This window comes from Chaetura pelagica, unplaced genomic scaffold (genome assembly GCF_000747805.2).
Source record: "Chaetura pelagica isolate M959 unplaced genomic scaffold, ChaPel_1.0 scaffold542, whole genome shotgun sequence".
In the NCBI taxonomy this organism is placed as follows: domain Eukaryota; kingdom Metazoa; phylum Chordata; class Aves; order Apodiformes; family Apodidae; genus Chaetura; species Chaetura pelagica.
Genome location: NW_009952493.1, coordinates 119,597 through 140,322, shown reverse-complemented (window position 1 = coordinate 140,322; position 20,726 = coordinate 119,597). Strand labels below are relative to the sequence as shown.

Here is a 20,726-nt window from a genome sequence, read left to right as displayed (position 1 = left end):
CAGGATGGGAGGGGGGTGGGTCATCCAGCCCCTCCTGCACAGGGACATCACATGATAGTGATAAAGTGGAGGAGACAGAGGAATTTTCCAGTTGAATGATGAGGGGTTTATTCCCCCAGTGTCATCTCTGCACAGACAGCACAGATTAGGTCAGTACTGGGACCAGTGCTGTTTGACATCTTTGTTGGAGACATGGCCAGTGGGATTGAGGTTGGGATCAGCAGGTTTGCTGATGATCCCAAGCTGGGTGGTGTGGTTGAGACCCAAGGGGGAAGGGATCCATCCAGAGGGAGCTGGACAGGCTGGAGAGGTGGCCAGTGCCAACCTCATGGAGATCAACAAGGCCAAGTGCAGGGTCCTGCCCCTGGGTTGGTGCAAGCCCAGACACCAATCCAGGCTGGGGGAGAATGGCTGGAGAGCAGCCCTGAGGAGAAGGGCTTGGGGGTGGGAGGAAATGAGAAGCTGGACATGAGCCCCCAGTGAGGGCTGGAGCCCAGAGGGGAAACCACATCCTGAAAGTCTGGATGGAATTCTGTGTCCAGCTCTGGTGCCCTCAGCACAGGAGATGGAGCTGTTGCAGAGCCCAGAGAAGGGCCATGAGGATGATCCCAGGGCTGGAGCAGCTCTGGGACAGGCTGGGAGAGTTGGGGTGTTCAGCCTGGAGAAGAGAAGGCTCCAGGGAGACCTTAGAGCAGCTTCCAGTGCCTGAAGGGGCTCCAGGAAAGCTGGGGAGGGACTTTTCATCAGAGAAGACAGTGACAGGACAAGGGGTGATAGTTTTAAACTGAGAGAGGGGAGATTGAGGTGAGATATGAGGAAGAAATTCTTCACTCTCAGGGTGGTGAGGAACTGGGATGGGTTGCCCAGAGAGGTTGTTGATGCCCCAGCCCTGGAGGTTTTTAAGGCCAGGTTGGAGGAGGTTTTGTGCAGCCTGGTGTGGTGGGAGGGGTCCCTGCTCATGGCAGGGGGGTTGGAGCTGGATGATCTTTGAGGTCCCTCCCAACCTGAATGATTCTGTGATTACTGCATCAAACAGGCTTCAGGCCTCAGACTCTCACCCACATCCTTGCAGGATGTCACTGAGCCACTTTCTGATGGGCTGGGCAGACTCAGATCCAGATTTTCTCATTTAAAAGTCTTCTTGTGGAGAGCTGCCTGGAACGTGGCCCTGCTCATCCAGGGATGATGCCTGGCTCCATCTCACTGACCTGTGGTGGAGACCACAAGCTTCTGCCAGTGCCACCTCCTGCTGATGGTGGCAGTGATGCCTTCAGCACTCCAGGAACACCAAAGATGTTGTGATACCAATCCAGATAACCAGAAAGTCCAGGACTGTGAACTTAATGGCTTAATGGCCAGAGAAGCTGTGGCTGCCCCATCCCTGGCAGTGTTGAAGGGCAGGTTGGATGGGGCTTGGAGCAACCTGGGCTGGTGGGAGGTGTCCCTGCCCCTTAGATGATCTTGAAGGTCCCTTCCAACCCAGCCTATTCTGTGATTCTATTATTATCTCTGCCCATCATTCCAAGCCTTTCTCCACCATCCCCCCAAATCCCAGCACTTTCAAGTATATTTGTCTTTGGTTAACAACTCAATTTTAGAGACAGTTGCATTTCTGGATTAAAGGAGCAACAGGGCAAGGAAGGGGATGAAGAATTTGGCCCTTACTCTTCAAAGCCTTGTAGCTCCCATCACAAAGCCACTCCTGCCCAGGCCGTGTTTTGGAGAGAAAATGGGAAGGGGGTGTCAGGAGTCATCCTCTTCTGTCACCTGCAGGAAACATCTTGGATGAAGACCTCAGAAAAGGTTCGAATGGGGGGGCATCTCACACCCAACAGTTTGGCCTTGGTTTCCTACATGGCCATCTTCAAGTGTGATGCACCCAACTCACACACACGTGAATGTCTTGGGGCTTTATCAGCACTGCAAGGTCCAGAAAACTCTAGAAAGGGCTGGACCAGAGGTCGTCTTCTTGGCCAACTCACAGAATTGTTCAGGTAGGAAGGGGCCTTTGAAGGTCATGCAGTCCAACCTCCTGCAGTGATCAGGGACATCTTCAAGTAGACCAGGTAGCTCACAGCTCCATCCAACCTTTGAATGGCCCCAGAGATGGGGAATCTACCACCTCTCTGGGCAACCTGTTCCAGTGTCTCACCATCCTCATTGTAAACATTTTCTTCCTAATGTCTAGTCTGAATCTTCCCTTGTTCAGTGTCAAACCATCACCCATTGTCCTGTCACTACAGACCCCACTAAAAAGTTTGTCCCTGGGTTGATTATAGGCCCCTTCAGGCACTGGAAGGTGCTCTAAGGTCTCTTCTCCAGGCTGAACCCCCCAACTCCCCCAGCCTGTCTCCAGAGCAGAGCCGCTCCAGCTCTTGGGTCATCTCTGTGGCTCCTCTGGACTCTCTCCAATGTCTTTCTTGTGCCAAGGACTCCAGAGCTGGACAGAGTGTTCCAGGTGGGGTCTCACCAGATTACCTGTGGTGGACCTAACCAGGCTGGGGATGTGTTGAATTCATCCATGCTCAGGTACACACTGTGCATCCTTCTGGCCACCAGCAGCCTGGGAACAGCTTTGCTACCTTCATGCCACACATCACCACTAGATGCACACACCTCTGTCCCACCAGCACCAAAGACACAGGTGTCCCAGATGATCACAAGTAGTTGTGCTTTTTATTGAATCCACTGAATGTGCAATTAAACCAGATATTTATTCATCAATATAGTTCTGGACAAAGACACAATAAGGTTCACATCATTTACTCTGAAATATAAGTTAATTTGTGCTGCTGTCACTGTGACCAGCAGAGGAAAGGAACAAACAAAGTCACAAGATCATACACAAAATGAGAGGGAATAAGAATCACTGAGATTTGCAACGTCACCACAACACAACAGCACTGCCAAAGGAGAAGAAACCAGAGTGGAGTGACTGAACTCCTGCTGCTGCTGTAGGGACACCCTCAGGGCCACGGGAGCTTCACCTCTGGGCCTGGCAGGCTGTGCAGGAGCCTCCTTCCTGGGAATAGCAGCTGCCTGCCCTGAGCAGCGTGCCTGGTCAAGTTGAGGAAGCTCCACTAAGATCTCCTAAATGGCTTTGATTTCACGCCCCACCAAACTGAGGTATGTTCCATGAACCTTATTAAACGTGTGGAGCCAAGGAAACAGAGGGAGGAGCCTCGTGCAGTCACGGGCAACAGCATCTCATGGAGCTGAGATGATTGCTGGGGAAAAAAGTTTGATACATTCCTTTATTTCAGTGCAAAAACATGGCAACACTCATCTCCTGCAGCTGCAGCTTGGCCTCCTCTCTGTCTCTAAGGAGGAATTTCAACCTTTGGTAACATGGCAGAAAAACAGGACACCGTGAGGGTGGCTCATTCCAAGCTGCCACCTACACTGCACATGGGAAGAGCTTTCAGGCTGGGATCTGCATCTCTAAAACTGTTGGTCAATGAACAAGCAGCTTTGATGCCTTAAATACTGGCTTTGGAAGTTCCCTCTGCTCTGATCAAAATACTTCCCTGCCTTCTTCCAGTCCCTACTGCCACTAGCCAGGATCTCCTGGGGCCACAAAGCACCTGGGTGTAAGAGAGCAGGTTTTAGCATCTGGGCAGTTCTGGGGTTGAATTAGAGTGGCCACTGTCTTGAGGCCATGAGCCTGGCTCCGCGGTGGATGAGGCATAGACATCACAAGGAAGGTGTCCTGAGGGTGACACAGAGCAGCACTTCAGTGTGTCCTCCCCACAGACTGACAGGGTTGGGTGGAAATCAGGATTTCTTTCCTATCAGAGCAGCTGGATGCTGGACACAAGTGAGCATGAGCTTCAAAACTTACAGGACATTCCCCCATGCTACAGCCAAATGAGAAGACAGCCTGGTCTGCACACAGCCAGAAGCACAGTGTGGTAGGAGACACTTCCACATGACAGGAGGATATTAAAGACAAAGAATAAAGATAGTGTATTGCACTAAACATGCAGATTCCACATCAGGTTCTTGGAAACAGGAGAATTTCACTTTGTCCAGTGTTTTGAACACAGAAGAGCAAAGATCCCAGTGTCTATTCTCCAGGTTGGTCTCTTTTCCAGCTGTTGATCTTGCACTTGGTCCACCTTCAGTCTAGGGGAGGAACTCTTGCAAAAGAAGCCAAATCCATCAAGAAAGCAAGCACATGTATAAAAGCATCAAGCACACACTGGAACCCACTCACATGTAGCCAGGATAGACACTGGTGTGAGTTCCCTCAGCACAGGTACTGCCCTACATGCATTAGAAAGTCATTTTCTAGGAGTTGTCACTGGCCAGATTGGGCTGAACTATTCCCTGTGACACCTACAGGGGAAAGAGCAGGACATCCTTCTCTCAGACAGGAGAAATACAAGAAACCAAAGTTCCAGATTTTAGCTAAACAGCTGGATTTTAACTCTAGCAGAAACCTCTTCTGATTTACTTAGATTACAGAAAGCTGAACTGTGATCCAATATCTGAGATTTTGAAGTCCTGGGTAAATTAAGAGCAGAGAATTCAGACATGCAGGTTCACAAGGAGCCTCCAGGACCTCCCCCCTCCCAGAACAACTGGCACAGCTGCAGGGAGACCTGATCTGACCCACAGTTCTGTAAACACAGCAAGGGCCAACAAGGAGGTCACACACCACAGTGCAGGTTCCCCTCAAAGTGCAGGTTACTGAGCAGATGAGAATTTTAAACAATGCTTTAAAATAAAAGTACTTACGTTCCTTCTTCTCTCAAAAGAGCCAAGAACTTTTTCACCCGATACTCAGGATCCATCTAAACAGCAAACAAACCAGATCTCCATTAATGTGATGCAACCTCCCAAGTAGCACAACAGGACAATGAGACCACAAAGGTGCAGCTGGAGGTGTGTGACTGTGTTTGCTTTGCCATTGGCCTGGCCAGAGATCAGTCTCTTATCCAGAAGTTCCTCAGCAAAGCAGTGCAGACCCACATTGAAACCCACACAGGACAAGGAAAATTGGCTTCATCCTGGTTCAAACCAGGACACCCCGTGTGCTCAGAGAGCTACAAGCTGGGCCAGGCTGGAAGCAGACATGAGCATTTCTACCAGGCTCTTGTGTTTTGATGGCAACCTGCTCACCAGCTGCATCCCACACTGCCAGCCCTGCACAAGCCAGGCCCACTCTGAGTCTGCTTCATCCCCCCTTTCCAGAGCTGGAGCAGCAAATGAAGACAGTCCATAGGAGAAGGGACTGAAGATGAGTCCAGAGGAGGCCACAAAGATGATCAACTACCTCTCTTCCTGTTTCTGGATGTTTCCATAATTACTGGTACTTTAAAAGGTCTGACCACACAAAGTGTCAATGACTGACCAGTGCAAACTAAGTAAGTGGGAGAGCACAATGGACTGAAAACCAGTTCAACTGCTGGGCTCCTGGGTTGGGATCAGTGACATAAAGCCCAGCTGGGGCCAGCAGCTGGATATCACTAGCAGGATAGACCAAGCATCCATATGGGAGCCAATATTGCTCAGCCTCTTTAAGAAACAGGCCCTGGGGACACTGCACTCTCAGCAGGTTTGCAGATGACACTGGGAGGTGAGATAGCTGTGCCTGATGATGGTGGTGTCCTTCAGAGAGACCTCAGCTGGGTGGTGGTACAGCCAGACACAAATCTCATGCAGTTCAACAACCAGAAATGCAAAGTCCTACACCTGGGCAGGAACAACTCTCTGCACCAGTGCAGACCTGGGGACACCTGGCTGGAAAGTGACTTTGCATAAAAGCTCCTGAGCCTCCTGGAGGACAAGATTAACATGAACCAGCAATGGGCCCTCAGAGCAAAGTTGGCCAACAGGATCCTGGGCTTCATTAGGGGGATCAGAGCTACTAGACTGAGGGAGATGATACTTCCCTTCTTCTCAGCAATAGTGACACCAAGCTTGGAGGACAAAAGGGGCAGGGACATCTGAGACAGACTCCAGCAATGAGTCACAAAGATGATTAAGGGTCTTGAGCATCTGTCATGCAAAGACAGGTAGTGAAAGGCAAGACTGTTCAGTCTGCAGTAGAGAAGACTCAGGACTGGGGAGGGAAGGGTGACTCTTCCCAGTGTCTAGAAACACCTGATGGGAGGGACTAAAGCAGAGAGGGACACTCCTGGGAGTGGTGCCCATCGACAGGACAGGAGCCATGGGCACAAACTGTGTCAGTGTGAGGGTGATTACACACTGTCAGGGACTGTCCAGTGAGGCCAAGGAGTCTCCATCCTTGGAGATATTCAAGACCCAAGCAGATATGGCCCTGAGCCACCTGTTCTAGCTGATCCTGCTTGGTCAGAGGAGGGGGCTGGTCTGGACAAAGATGACAAAAATGCCATGGGTGCAATTAGCAAAGTGTACCTGGTTGGGACCTTCCTGCTCTCCACAGCATCCACCCAAAGAGAAGGTCACAAACAGTCCAGCCAGAGAATCAGATCCCACCAGCATGGGGAATTAGGTGAAGTGCTCACTTCCAAGTGCTGGACAGGAGGTTCAAAAAGTGGCTGAAATCTCAAACTCAAGTCACTTGCACAGCCAAAGCAAACCCAGGAACCAGAGCTGCCACTAAAGCAAAAAGAAGTACCAGTGCACACCCAACAAGCTTCAGATGGGCCATAAAAGGAAGGGATTTGAGGAAAAGGACAAAACACATTTGATCTTTGCCCATGAGTAAAAAAGTTGTCCTGGTCTGAACATCTGAGAGGGATCCCTGGACTTCTCAGATATGACACAACATTTCTGTAGATACTGGCAGTTCAGATGTCTACTCCTGAAAGGATTTCTTCAGGAGTTACTCAAGTAACTCACATTACTCAAGCTCACCAAGACCTCAGTTTTCACTCCTCATCTATGGTCCAAACTAACAGATTATCTACGACAAAGGTAGAAGAGTTGGATAAATGAACTGCCAGAAAGTGGACTTTGCTGGCAACGGTCCCAACCCCAGACTTCACCCATTCCTACCAGAGCTGGACAGGCCTGATTCCCATCAAAGGTTGATGTCAAAGAGGGTGGTAAGAAGTCTGCTGTCATCCCATAAGCCTACTGAGGGTCTGAACTGGATGAGGTGACATCCTGAGCTCCTTTCCAACAAGAATGGTTCTGTGATTCTAAGATCTCAATTATTCTGCAAATCAGACAGAGCAGTGGAAGGCAGCTGGGTGGTTAGGGGAGCAACTGCTCAGCACCTCAGCACCCACACTCCCTGCAGAGGCACCACTGAGGGCCAAAGGCAACGTCCATATCAGCACAGCCAGGACTGCCAATCCCATCAGGCTGTTGCACCAAAGAGTGGGTGAGGAAGAGGCTACAGAACCAGGTGATTTAGTCAGTAAAGAGAAGATCCCACACCTCAGACTGACCTGAGAAACCATGAAGATGGAGCCAGGCATGGCTTCTGGCCATCAGCTGACAGGAAGAGAACATCACACAGAACAAAGGACCTTGCTTCTTCCAAGATTATGGATCTCATTGACTGACACAGGGACCAAGAGGACTGTCCTGTTGCCAGGACCTTGGTGAAAGTTTAGAAATGCATGGAAAAGTCATCACCATCAGGAAATAACAAAGGACCAGTCAGATAGTTCTGTTAAAGTAACCCCACACAATCTGAGATGCAGATCCACAAACATTTAACTTATTTTCATTCCTAGAAAATTCATACTCATGCCACCAGCCAAAATTCAAACTTGCCAAGGCCAATGTTCTGTTCCCAAATCAAGATGTTGCCTCCCCACTCCTCTTCTTTCAGACACAAGAAAGTGGCCATGGAAGACCCTCCACCCATAACCTGCACTGACAGAGCTTCCACAGACTCTTTGGGAGGACCAGAATCTGAAGACACAACATCTGCCCAAAAGACTAAAGCAAGAAGCTGAAAGGCAGCAAAGAGGCAAACTTGATCAAAACTGCAGAAACAAAACCAGAAGGTTGACCTGCCCTGGAAGGAGCACAAGATGGTGTCACTAAAGAGCAAAGGGACAGCAGGTGCAGGACTCTCTAGTGTCCTGTGGAAGGAGAAAAGCTGCTGTCCAAGGGGGTGGAAAGTTCTCTAGAACAGCACAGAGACCAACTGGAGCACTGGCAAGACAATGGCTGCTTCTTTCCAGGTATTGCAGTGCTCCCAGGACATGCCTGGGAATCCTCTGGGAAAAAGGCAATGGAAGAGTCTTCATTAATCCTTAGCCCAAAGAAAAGCAGCTATTCCAGCAAGATATCTATGCCCTTGGGTAGTGCAGTACTCTGTAAACATGTCAAAATCCAAACTCTTCCTATGGCCAGATAGTGTTAAGTTTAAAATAAACCAGGCAATTTGATGTGAGGACCTTTCAAAACAAGTTCCTGTGTAGGCTGAAATACATTCCATGCAAACAGCTTAGATTCACTCAAGTTTTATTTATGCTAAGCAGAAGTTACCAAATCAGGAAATGCTGGAGGTGCAAAAAAGGACTTTCTGGAAAGCTGCCTGGCTCAGTCAGGTTCCTGCTCCAAGAGGAGAGAGCCTTTGGTTTCTGGAGTGTTGCCAGCAAGGTCCAAGAGCAACAAGCCAGGCAGGCAAGGGCAGCAGGAGGAACTGGTCCCTGAGCTATGCAGAGAAGGTTCCTGCAGCCAGCAGCCCAGGCAGGGCCACAGGGTCAGGGCAGGTGCAGCCAGTGTGACCCCTGACAGCTCTGAGAGCTGCTCCACACCCAGCAGCCACAGGGACCACTCAACTGAGCTCTTGTGGATTCATGTGGCAGATGAGTGTGTCCATTCATCAAAGGCTTCTTTTGAACAGGAACACAACATCATTCTGGGACACTCGGTGTATAGGTGACCAAAGAATGTGACAGTAAATCCCAGTAGTTGGACATGAAAGAAGGTCAGGAACAGTAATAAACATAGTTTGAGGGAAATGAACCTGCCAAAAAGTGTGGGTTTAGAAAGCTTGTAAAGAAGGAAGCAAAGGAACTGAAGATAGCAGAGCAATGCAGAGGTTCACAGTGCTCCAAGAAAGGACTTTGTTGTTGAGAGACTGGTTCACCAAGACTTTAGTTGGAAACAAGAGTCATGTGAACAGCTGAAAAATCCCTACAGGCAGCAAACGCTGGGTTACTGGTCTAGTAAAAGACACCACAACAAATCCAACAATTAGATTCAGTGACTGCAGAGAAACAAACCAGGTGCATGTTCTTTGTGAAGAATTCATTCACCATGGGATCTAATCAGCTGACTTTTGAGAATCTCCATCCACCACTTGAGTCTTGATGGAATTTCAGATTCAAATCCCCTTCTAAAAAGCTGTGGTCCAGCTCAGAAAAAAAAAGGAACTAGTCTTGGGCTTGTAATTTGGTGAGATCCTGCTTTCCTGTGAGTTAAACTATCTCACAGGATATATCACTATAGTATTTGGGTATGAGTGTTCTGCTCAGTGAGGGCCTGCATTGCTTCCCTGGATTTATAGCAGTTCAGCAGATGGATCATGTAAACACTTCAGACCTTCTGGAACAGGACTTGTTCATATATAACTGCCTCATGCTGTCACACAACTACCTGAATTAAGTGACTTATCATGCTGCTGCCAGCCCAGGTGGATCACCAAGCAGCTCTGTCAATAGTGGCAGCCCTTCATCTCACACTTCTTCACTGTGGCAGAAATCACAGAAACATAGAATCATAGAATCAAAGGGGTTGGAAGGGACCTCTGAAGATCACCAAGTCCAACCCCCCTGCTGCAGCAGGAACACCCCAGGCAGGTCACACAGGAACGTGCCCAAAGGGGTCTTGAAAGTCTCCAGAGAAGGAGACTCCACAGCCTCTCTGAGCAGCCTGTCCCAGGGCTCTGTCACCCTCACAGGAAAGAAGTTCTTCCTCATGTTGAGGTGGAACTTCCTGGGTTGTTACTTGGTGCTGTTTCCCCTCATCCTATCACAGGCACCACTGAACAGAGACTGGCCCAATACTGACACCTCCCTTCAGATACTTATAGAAATTAATAAGGTCCCCTCTTAGTCTTCTCTCCAGACTGAACAGCTCCAGATCTCTCAGTCTTCTCTTGTATGATAGATGTTCCACTCCATCATCCTCATAGCCCTCTGCCACAGCTCTGCCTGTCTTCTCCCAGCCTGCCTGGTCATGGACTCATCTCTAAAATGGTGGTCTTGTTAAAAAAAATAATGCACAAGACCAGTTTCCCCGTCTGCACAGTCCAGGGCAGCATGGAGACCCCCTGCCCCCAGCAGGGTAGGTGTGCAGCCATGGGCCCAGGCTGTGAACACCCAGCAGTTCCACCCCTGCTCCAGACTGAGAACAGCCCATCATTTACACACCTTGAGTCTTGAAAAGAACCAACACTTAAGGTCAAAGCAGCAAAAGAAAATGTTCTGTGTCAGGAGCAGGAATCCAATGTCAAGGCAGAGTGAAAGGGACTGCAGCAGAGCCCAGCAGGTCCTGGAGACCTGCACCCCTTAAACACATTTAATACATGTAAGCAATAACTGACTGACTTGCCTGTAGGTGTGGAATTAAAAGCCAAGGAAGAAGAGGAAAAAGGCATCGAGATGAATGACTTTATTCCCTGAGGTGACATCCAGTCAGAGTGTATCCCCAGTGCTGTGCAAGTTGGAACAGAATTGTGCATAGTGAACAGGGGGATCCATGACTTATTGCTGCTGAGCCACATGCCTCTTAGCTTGTGCTCAGCCTCTCCTAGGAAGATCTAAGGACAGTTCACTCAGCTGCACTAAATCCACTTGATGTGAAGAGAGAGAGTGTGAGGGGGAAGGGGCTTGAAGTGTCAGGGGGGAGGATTAGGGCTGCACCCTCTGCTTTCCAGCAGGCAGCCCCTGGGGAGCACCAGCCTGGCTGCAGGCAGGGCTGCTGGCTGGGGGGCCTGAGAAACTGCTGCAGATTTCTACCCTCTGCAATTCTTGTCTTGAAAGTGCTGGAAGTGGAAAAATCAACAGAAGAGCAGCTGAACAGCCTGACAGATTTATCTTCTCAAGGGAAAGTTTTTTACATGCACAGGCTGCTTTTTCTTAAAGAAAAAAAGAAAAAATATATATAAAGATAAATGCTAAGTGACTGCAGCCCTGACAGGCTGGGTGTGGAGAAGAAGTTTCACCAAAGGTAAGTGAATCCAATCCCTCCTGTTGCCAGATGCTCTTCCCTGCAGTGCAGCTCCACACAGCCTATTGGCACTTTGGGTTCTAAAGATCTCTCCACAGACCAAGACCTGGCAATTTCTTTGTTCAGAAATCTTATGAGGAGCAGCTGAGGGAGCTGGGGCTGTTTGGTCTGAAGAACAGGAGGCTGAGGGGAGACCTCATCACCCTCTGCAGCTCCCTGAAAGGATGTTGTAAAGAGGTGGGTGCTGGTCTCTTCTCACAAGTAACTGGTTATAGAACAAGAGGAAACGGCCTCAGCCTGCACCAGGGGAGGTTTAGACTGAACATTAGGAAGAACTTTTTCACTGAAAGGGTTGTCAGGCTGGCTAGGGAGGTGGTTGAGTCACCATTCCTGGATGTGCTTAAAAGGTGTCTAGATGTGGCACTTAGGGACATGGCTCAGTGCTGGACTTGGGAGAGTGGGGTTGATGGTTGGACTCGATGATCTTAAAGATCTTTTCCAACCTAAGTGATTCCATGATTCCAAATCTTGTACTCACTGCAGCTCTTTTCCCAATGAACCCAATTCAATGGCTCCACCACACAGCTCAAATACGAGACTGAGAAGAGGGAACCTCTGAGCCTGTTCCATTTACCTCAGCCCTTCCCAGACCAGAAACATTCTTACTTGTAATGACATTTCTATCAGCATCAGCAGCTTCTTGATACCAATCCAGACAGGTTTCCCTTTGACATTCTGTGCAATGGTGCTGCGTTCCTTGTCTTTGAAGTTACCCAGGAGCTGGGGGGGGGGAGAAACAAACAAAAATCAACAACAGGAGACCATCAGTAGGAAAAATGGCACCAAAGTCAGGAAAAAAGGAATGAGAAGCTAGAAAGCATAGAAGAAAAAATTGTTGCAATATATGTAGGCAAGGCAAAACACATAGATTCTTTTATTCCATAAGGGTCATTTCATAACATCTCTAATAGAACAGTCAGTGATTGGCTTTTTATGATCCATTCTAGTTTTCTACAGATTAGAGTCTAGAAGAAGACAGTGCCTCAAGCCATGAAGTTTTCACAATTGCTGCAAGAGCTCCTGTGTCTGTCAGGATTTGATGACATTACCACTGTGACAATTTTCCAAGTTTGCACAAAAGATTTGCCTGTTAAGTTTATTTCAACAGCCTTCAATATTCACTGTGACATAGAAGAAAAAGCCATTAAGGGCACAAATTTATAAAGAACATATAATCTCTTCAGCACCAAACACCTTCATTTGATGTTGTTCCAGTTACCCAGAGTTTGGCACCCTCCTGGTATATTCAGTTTAAGTGCCCTGATTATATTCATTGCCCACTTTCATGCCCTCAGAATATTTCCACTCCACAAACTTTATCCCTGCTCTTTCATTTTGCCTTATATCATACAATAAATGTATGAAAAAGTAATTCAGAGAGGCCTTAGAACTGATATATTACGACATAATGTCAGGTAAGACAGTTCACAAACACTGAGCTACTGCAAAATCCCCCATTTACAGCCAATTCTAAGCTTGTTTGTCATCCTTGAACTTTTTTCTCACCTCCAAAGCCTCCATCAGCTGCTCCCCTGTTGCAATGTTGGGCACATGAATCGTGGTGCTGAAAGCATTGAGCATCTCCATCTCCTGCAGAACATCTTTGCGACTGGTGGTTCCAATGATGAGAAGCTTGCGGCCCTGCCCAGACAATGGAACAAGTGTCAAGAAGGGAAAAACAAAAGGGGAACCAGCCTTGGGAAGCTTCAGCTGAGTACCAATGGAAACCAGAAAATGGCCCTGTAAAATAAAATTACAGAATCACGGAGTGGTGGGGTTGGAAGGGACCTCTGGAGATCATCCATCCAACCCCTGCCAGAGCAGGATCCCCCAGAGCAGATCCCACAGGAACACGTCCAGGAGGGCTGGGAATGTCTCCAGGGATGGAGACTCCACCACCTCCCTGGGCAGCCTGTCCCAGGGCTCTGCCACCCTCACAGCAAAGACGTTTCTCCTCATCTTCAGCTTGACCCTCCTGAGCTCCAGTTGGTGCCCATTGCCCCTTGTCCTGTCCCTGGGCACCACTGGGAAGAGTCTGGCCCCATCATCCTGCCACCCCCTGCAGATATTGATCAGCACTGAGCAGATCCCCCCTCAGCCTCCTCCTCTCCAGGCTCAACAGCCCCAGCTCTCCCAGCCTTTCCTCACAGGCAGATGCTCCAGCCCCCTCAGCATCTCAGTGCCCTGGGCTGGACTCTCTCCAGCAGCTCCTTGTCCTTCTGCAACTGGGCAGCCCAGAACTGGGCCCAGTTCTCCAGGTGGGGCCTCCCCAGGGCAGAGCAGAGGGGCAGGAGAACCTCCCTGACCTGCTGGCCACGCTCTTCTTGATGCCCCCAGGATGGCATTGGCCTTCTTGGCCACAAGGGCACATTGCTGGCTCCTGGTCAGCCTGCTGGCTACCAGGACTCCCAGGTCTTTTTCCCCAGATCTGCTGCATCAGGTCAGCCCCCAACCTGTGCTGATCCATGGGGCTGTTCCTCCCCAGATGCAGCACTCTACCCTTGCCCTTGTAGAACTTCATTAGGTTTCTTCCCACCCAGCTCTCCAACCTGTCCAGGTTATTCTGGATGGCAGCACAGCCCTCTGGCACATCAGCCAATCCACCCAGGTTTGTATCATCAGCAAATTCTGTCCCTTCATCCAGGTAATTAATGAGTATATTGACAGGACTGGACCCAGAACTAAATTGAATTAAATCTGTCAGAGCTCTAAGTAACATCACCACCAGGGTGGTCCACAGGAGATCCACAGCTCTCCTACCTTACCTATCCCTCTAACATCACCACAAATAGCTGAATCCTCATGAAAATTGAAAACCATGAGCAAACCCCCACTCCCAAGAGCTGAATTCCAGAGGAATTTTCAGGGGAACAGCCTGTCTTTAGGAACCCAGTGGGCATTGGGAATTCCCTGCCACTGCACGGCCAGTTCCAATGGTTTCCCAGCTCATACATGGAGACCAGAGGTTGCCCCAAGTTCCCACTGTCAGTGTGGTTGTGGAAAGGGCAGAATCATGTCTGGAGTTCAAACCAGCACTGCACACACCAATACCAAGGTGGCCTGAGCCATAACAGAGCAAGGACTGGGAATAATAGAGCAATGACTGGGAAACTCCAACTGCCAATAAAAATCAATCTTCGTTAGTTTGTTTTGCAGCTGCAACTTCAGTGCTATTGGAATTGAACCACAACCACGTCCAGACACAGATAAATGTTGCCTGGTGGAAGGAGCTGCTGGGATGAGCTGCTGGGATCAGTCCCTTTTCCAAGTCAGTCCACACAGAGCCCAGGGCCTGAGGACTGGCCTGCCTGGCCAAGCATCTTCCTTGTTGCCTCTACAGTAGTTTACCTGGTGCTCAGAGGCAAAGAGTAAAGTTCTAGATTTTGACTTTGTGATACAAAACTCTGTTCAAAAACCAGTCCCTAAAAACCATCTCCATAGAGCAGTCAGGATTAACTTCCCAAGTGCTTTGCATTCCTTTGCCATAGGATGAAAACCTGTCTAAACTTAAAACATCTTCGATGAAGATGATACATCTTAGATGATCTTAGATGCATCTTAGATGCATCTTTGCAGCATTTGTTTATTTGTCCCAAAGTGTCACTGCACTCACTGACTCCTTGTGTCTGAGCAGGTGACACTCCTGCTTTGGGTGATGGGCCAGGAGGAAGCCCCAGAACTGGTGAGGAACTGCAGTGCTTCCAGAGCAGCCCCAGGGCTGGAGCTTTACAGACAGGCAGTGTCAGGAACCTGTGCTGACCCTTCATCTTCTCATCACTCTCCACATCTCTGGACACACCACATTCAGCACCTCCCTCAACTCTTCAGAGGGGGAAACCCCCAGAAACCAACCAGGCAACTTCATGGGAAAAACAGCCAATTCCTGAAGTGCCAACAGGAGCACCAGTTTCATCCTGCAGTGGGAGCAGGGAATCCTTCATCACCGGTCACAACCAGCTGCTGGTGGCTCACAGCAAGCAGAAGGTTTGGGTGTCTCAAAGTGCCTGTAGGCAGCCTCGAGAAAGGCAGAGCAGGGCCCCAGAAAGCCCAGCTATGCTGCAGGCTGCTGCCTGTCCTTGGCTTTCCAATTGCACGTGATTTGTTTCCTTTTTTATGGTCTTTGAGTAGCAAGGCCAGGAAAATATCATCTCATGGTACAAGCTGGAGCTATTCAGTAAGATCTTGCATGCAAAGATGAAGAACCAATGCACTCAGTGGAAAGTAAGTGAATGGCACTTCAGAATCACAGAATCATCCTGGTTGGAAAAGACCCTGAAGATCATCAAGTCCAACCATAACCTACTTTGATCCTCACTCCTACAAGGAGGAAAGCTGAGGAATTCAGAAACCCCATCGGGTGCTCGTTTTCTGGTAAAGCATTTAACCAAGAAGAATAAATGATGCTCAGAAACCAAAAGCTTTTTACCTACATGAAGACAAAATGTCAGTGGTCTTCATCTTTGGAAGAAGCTGGTAAAAGAGTTTAAACAAGGGCATGGAAGTCATATGAAATGAGTCCCCCAAGAACTCTTGAACCATCACCTGCTGGTGAACCACAAGCATGGTACAAACACCTCTGAGATCTGCTCTAAAGTTACCACCCAAAGACAAGGTTAAAAGTTTCAACTTGCTAAGATACTCTGGGGATAACAGCACATGTGGAAGCAGAACTGATGCATGATTAAAATCTTCAGAACACAGAGACAGGGACAATCAGCAGATCTGATGCAGAAAATGTCACCTCGGTTCTGATGCACTTCACTTTCATGGTTGCTCTGCTTCTCCTCAACATAAAGTCCTCAGTGAGTTTTTGTTAAATTCAGAAGTAATGCTGATATATTTGATATTATAGATGCTATAAAAAAGAAGTATAAGCCCTGGGAGGAGATTTTCTGCTGGCTTAGTAAAAAAATTGTAAAATGTCATACATTTCTTGTCATGCACCTTCCAACAGGTTTCTCATGATCCAGGAGAGGTGTTGTGGGACAAGAGAAGAGAAAAACAGACTTTGGAATAGAACTGAGAGCTCCAAAACATGCACCAACCCTTCTTACAAGCACAAAGCACCACCAAGACCCATCTGCTTCCCAAGCTACAGCAATTCTTTAAACAAATTGTTTATTACTGTATGGAACTCCCAAAATCCAGGACAGCTTGGGGAAGGGGTTGTGTTAATAAGGGTTTCCCCATCAACTATGAGCATTTTAGGAGAGAAAACCCCACTAAACTGTAGCCAGCTAGGCAGAACCTGTTCCCACAGCCCAGCCACCAGCGTGGGCACAGCAGGTAGGATGTCAATGCCTTGAAAGATGATGCTACCTGAGCAGCTTATGCACTGATGAAGTCCAAGCCTGATTATAACAGAAATGGAGTCTGGTTGGGGGTTTTGTCAGAGACTAAAATATCTCCCCAGGAAAGGAAGTCAGCAGCACTGAAATGTAATTAGTCAGGTGAGCTTTACCTCCTCTAACTTCAGATATGATCTAATTGTCCTCATTTCCTCCCTAGTAAATCACAATATAGAATTGTCAAGGTTGGAAAAGACCTTCAAGATCATCAAGCCCAACCACCCACCCCACAACCCCCAACCTCTAAACCATCTCCTGAAACACCACGTCTGCCTGTTTGATGAACATCTCCAGGGATGGTGCCTCCCCCACCTCCCTGGGCAGCCTGTTCCAAGGCCTCACCACTCCTTCTGGGAAGAAATTGTTCCTAATATCCTGCCTGAACTTCCCCTGGTGCAACCTGACCCCATCTCCTCTTGTCCTATCACTGGTCACCAGGGAGAAGAGCCCAACACCCACCTCACCACAACCTCCTCTCAGGGAGCTGCAGAGAGCAATGAGCTCTCCCCTCAGCCTCCTCTTCTCCAAATGCAGCCCAGATGACACGTACCTCCTCCCAGAGAAGCTGCCTACACTCTGGGCTCATACACCAACTATTTTCTAAACAACTGGTTCTATGTAGAAAATCAAACCACTGACAGCCCCATTTAGTCAGAGGAGTCCCCAGACTTGCTGTAAATCAGGCCAGCAGACAATTACTACACACAGAAAAATTACTCTAAATGACTTATTACCATTTAGAAAAGCCACTGGAATTGGTTACTGTGGCAGGTTCTGTGAAAATGCCAGCTCATGCTAAGCCTTACTCTAAATGCCAACACTCAGACATTTTTAGACTAGGAAAAGAGCAGAAAAAAAAAAGCCACTCCAGTCCTGCAGGAATGAAGGGTGCTCCCACCTCCCAGACACTGCAATCCTGGCCATTAAATATCATTTCAGATACAGCACTGACCTGGAGAACTCAGAGGAATGCCATGGGGATGGGCAGATACATGGAATAACTCCCCTTAATAGTCCCTTGGTAAATTGATGAAGGGTAAACAGAAAGGTCTGCAAAATCCTAGAGGAGATGAGGGGGCAAGTTGCTGCTTCTGACAAGAGTGAGGGGGCAGTGAGTGGTGGGGAGCACCACATGGAATGATCAAGCATCACCTTCAAACTGCACAAAAAGATGTTTGCTTTCAGCAGGCAGCTCAGCAGAACCACAAGCAAACACCACACTAAGAATGGCAACAGCTTAACAACCAGCAGGACAAGCTAACAGAGGTCAGACCCACCAGCAACTGTTCGCTCTCTCTGTCAGGATCCACGCTCCGTGTAGCAGGACACTCCATCTCAATACACCTGCCTCAGTTGCCCTCTGTGATTCAACTGCTTTTTGTGTCTTAGTTCTGTAGGCCCAGGCCTGGAGCAGAAGGATCCCATGAGAAGGGAAAGGCCCAGCAAGCTCTGAGCTGGTAACAACCTTGGAAGGTACAAACAGAGGCCAAGCTGATGTTCATGACACCAGCTGCTCTCTGGTGTTGAAGAACACGGAGCTCAGCCCAGCCACAACTAGGCCTGAAAGGGAGATAAAGTGAGAATGAACAGATAAACAAAGAGTTTGCTTGGTGAGAATGGGGTCTTTGTGGGTTTTTCTACTGTTTTCCTTCTATTCTCCAATGAGAGATGTTGGAGGCCTGGCTAATGGTCAAGTAACAGCAGTCAATCCACTTCATTCTATAAAAGCCTGGTCCCACCTTTGATCAGGGGCAGTTCCCGTACACTGTCCCAGGAGCTGCTGGACCTTCTCTGCAGTGGGGACACTTGCCAGAGAGACTGATTCTGGAGAATTAAGACTCACCCAGGGACACCAGCTGAGGCCAGCAGAGGGTGAGAAATATTAACTCCCTTATTGTCTTTATTAGCAAACTTAATGTTAAGTAATTTCCATCATTAAGCTTAAAGATTATAGAATGCTTTAAGAGTGATAATTAATGCTGTAGGCCTCGTATAAAACTTGGCAATAACAAAGTAAGATTTCATTATTGAGATTCCTTTTTGCCTTCAAACTTCAACTTCTGTTCCAGTCTCCCAATTTCCTTACAATGTGACTGTGCTTGTACCTCTACTTGAAGGAGTTAAGACCCCAACATTATATGCAATTAACCCCAATCTCTGCAGATCCGTCTCGTCTGCCGTCCCGTCCAGGACACTCCAGACCCCGAACCACTGATGATGGCTGAAACCTCCTCAGAGCAGAAGGCTATTCTGCAAAACCTGACATTTTTTAACTCCACCCCAAGCAGACTGCTTTTTCCCCTCTGCTTTCTGCAAAAGAAACTATGCACCTCAACTTGCTGCCTTTAAACTTGACCCAGCAGAAAACCAGTTACCTCAAAACCAGCAGAATCTCTGCTGTATCAGTTACTAAAAGAAAATGAAGTGTCAGGAGCCCCTTGTACTTTTTTCAAAGTTTCAGGCAACTTGCTCAGCAAACAAGTGGAAAACCTACAAGTCAGACATGTTTTCCCTCAGGCATTAGCACAAAGGCACGAAAAGCCATCAAGGCAGACTGGAATGGCTGCTCTGCAGTGGGAACACACCACAGGATCTGTTCTTGCTCCTGGGAGATGTTCAGCAACACTGTCCCCATTCCCAGAAATCTTCACTTTTTTGATCTTCAATCTCTATTGCAGCCATTGCAAAAGCGACAACAAAATGCACCAGGACAGGTTAGGAGCTGATCTGCTAGAGAGCAGCTCTGTGGAGAAGGACCTTGGGGACAACAAGCTCTCCATGGGACAACAATGTGCCCTGGTGGCCAAGAAGGCCAATGGTATCTTTGGATGCATCAGGAGGAGTGTGTCTAGCAGATCAAGGGAGGTTCTCCTGCCTCTCTGCTCAGCCCTGGTGAGACCTCCCTTGGAGTGTTGTGTCCAGTTCTGGGCTCCCCAGTTCCAGAGGGACAGGGATCTACTGGAGAGAATCCAAGGGAGGCTACAAGGATGATGAAGGGACTGGAACATCTGTCTGATGAGGAAAGGCTGAGAGACCTGGGGCTTTTTTATCTAGAGAGAAGACAGAGAGGAGATCTGATAAATGTCTATAAATACATGAGGGCATCAAGAAGGCAGAACAAGCAATGGATTCCAATGGGAGCGCAGGAAGTTCCACCTCAACATGAGGAAGAACTTCTTTCCTGTGAGGGTGACAGAGCCCTGGGACAGCCTGCCCAGAGAGGCTGTGGAGTCTCCTTCTCTGGAGACTTTCCAGACCTGTCTGGATGCCTTTCTGAGTGACCTGCCCTAGTTTGGGTCCTGCTCTGGCAGGGGGGTTGGACTTGAAGATCTTTGCAGGTCCCTTCCAACCCCTGACATTCTGTGATCCTGTGGCTGTGTGCCACATGTTCTATCCATAGAAGATCAGGATCCAAGGTCAACTTCCAAAAATCACATGTAAAACCAGAGCAACTACTAAGTAAGGAGGATCTTGGCTTTTCAACAACTTAAGATAATTTGTTGTCTGACTCATAACAGGGCAGTTCGAGGACTTGTTCTTACAGCAACAGAGACACAGGCACCTCAATGAGGTCTGGATTCATCCTGCAATAAAAGTGCCCCATGTCTTGTCCCATTGCCTTCCAGATATAGGAAAATCCCAGACCTCATCTCTCTGCTACATGGATTTGATCTGAATAAAGGAAAAAATCATGCAGAGAACTACGGGATCCCAAGAGGAGGTAGTTTTAATCTACTCCATTTTCAAGCATCAGGAGACTGATTCTTCTAACACAGTATTCATCTCCTGATGGGCACTGCATTATTGCATGGACTACTGATGACCAGCCAGAACATAAAAGAATTTGTACACAGACTCTGCTGCAAGCAAATGGAGTCTTAACATGCCAGTGAGGTCTCAAATTACAGAATTTCAGCAAATCTAACCAGCCCTTGGCAAGGGGAGCTGAGGGGACTCTGAATTCTCCTACAACCAAGTACTGGTAATGCTGAAGTTCCTCTCTTGGCCGCCCACCAGCTGCTCAATCAGCCTGGGACTCTTGTATATTTTTTATACATGTGTTTTGGGGTATCAACAATTCTTCACATGTAATGGGAGAAAACACAATTCCTCAGGTTTACAAGTATAAACGTAACGTCCCCGTTGACTGGAGCTGCTCCCAGTTCACACCAAGTGACGTGGGATCGG

General features: G+C 48.3%; 1 protein-coding gene across 1 annotated transcript in view; it reads right to left on the bottom strand.

Annotated features, from left to right (window-relative positions):
- The window catches only part of NSF (N-ethylmaleimide-sensitive factor), a 74,776-nt gene that overhangs the window by 1,886 nt on the left and 52,164 nt on the right, over positions 1–20,726 (bottom strand). Inside the window, exons 17-20 of the mRNA XM_010008871.1 lie at positions 12,697–12,831; positions 11,797–11,910; positions 4,741–4,796; positions 3,760–4,139 (exon numbers count right to left, since the gene is read on the bottom strand). Coding sequence (XP_010007173.1) covers positions 4,121–4,139; positions 4,741–4,796; positions 11,797–11,910; positions 12,697–12,831 — 324 coding nt within the window. The 3' untranslated portion in view covers positions 3,760–4,120. The remainder of the gene's footprint in view (positions 1–3,759; positions 4,140–4,740; positions 4,797–11,796; positions 11,911–12,696; positions 12,832–20,726) is intronic.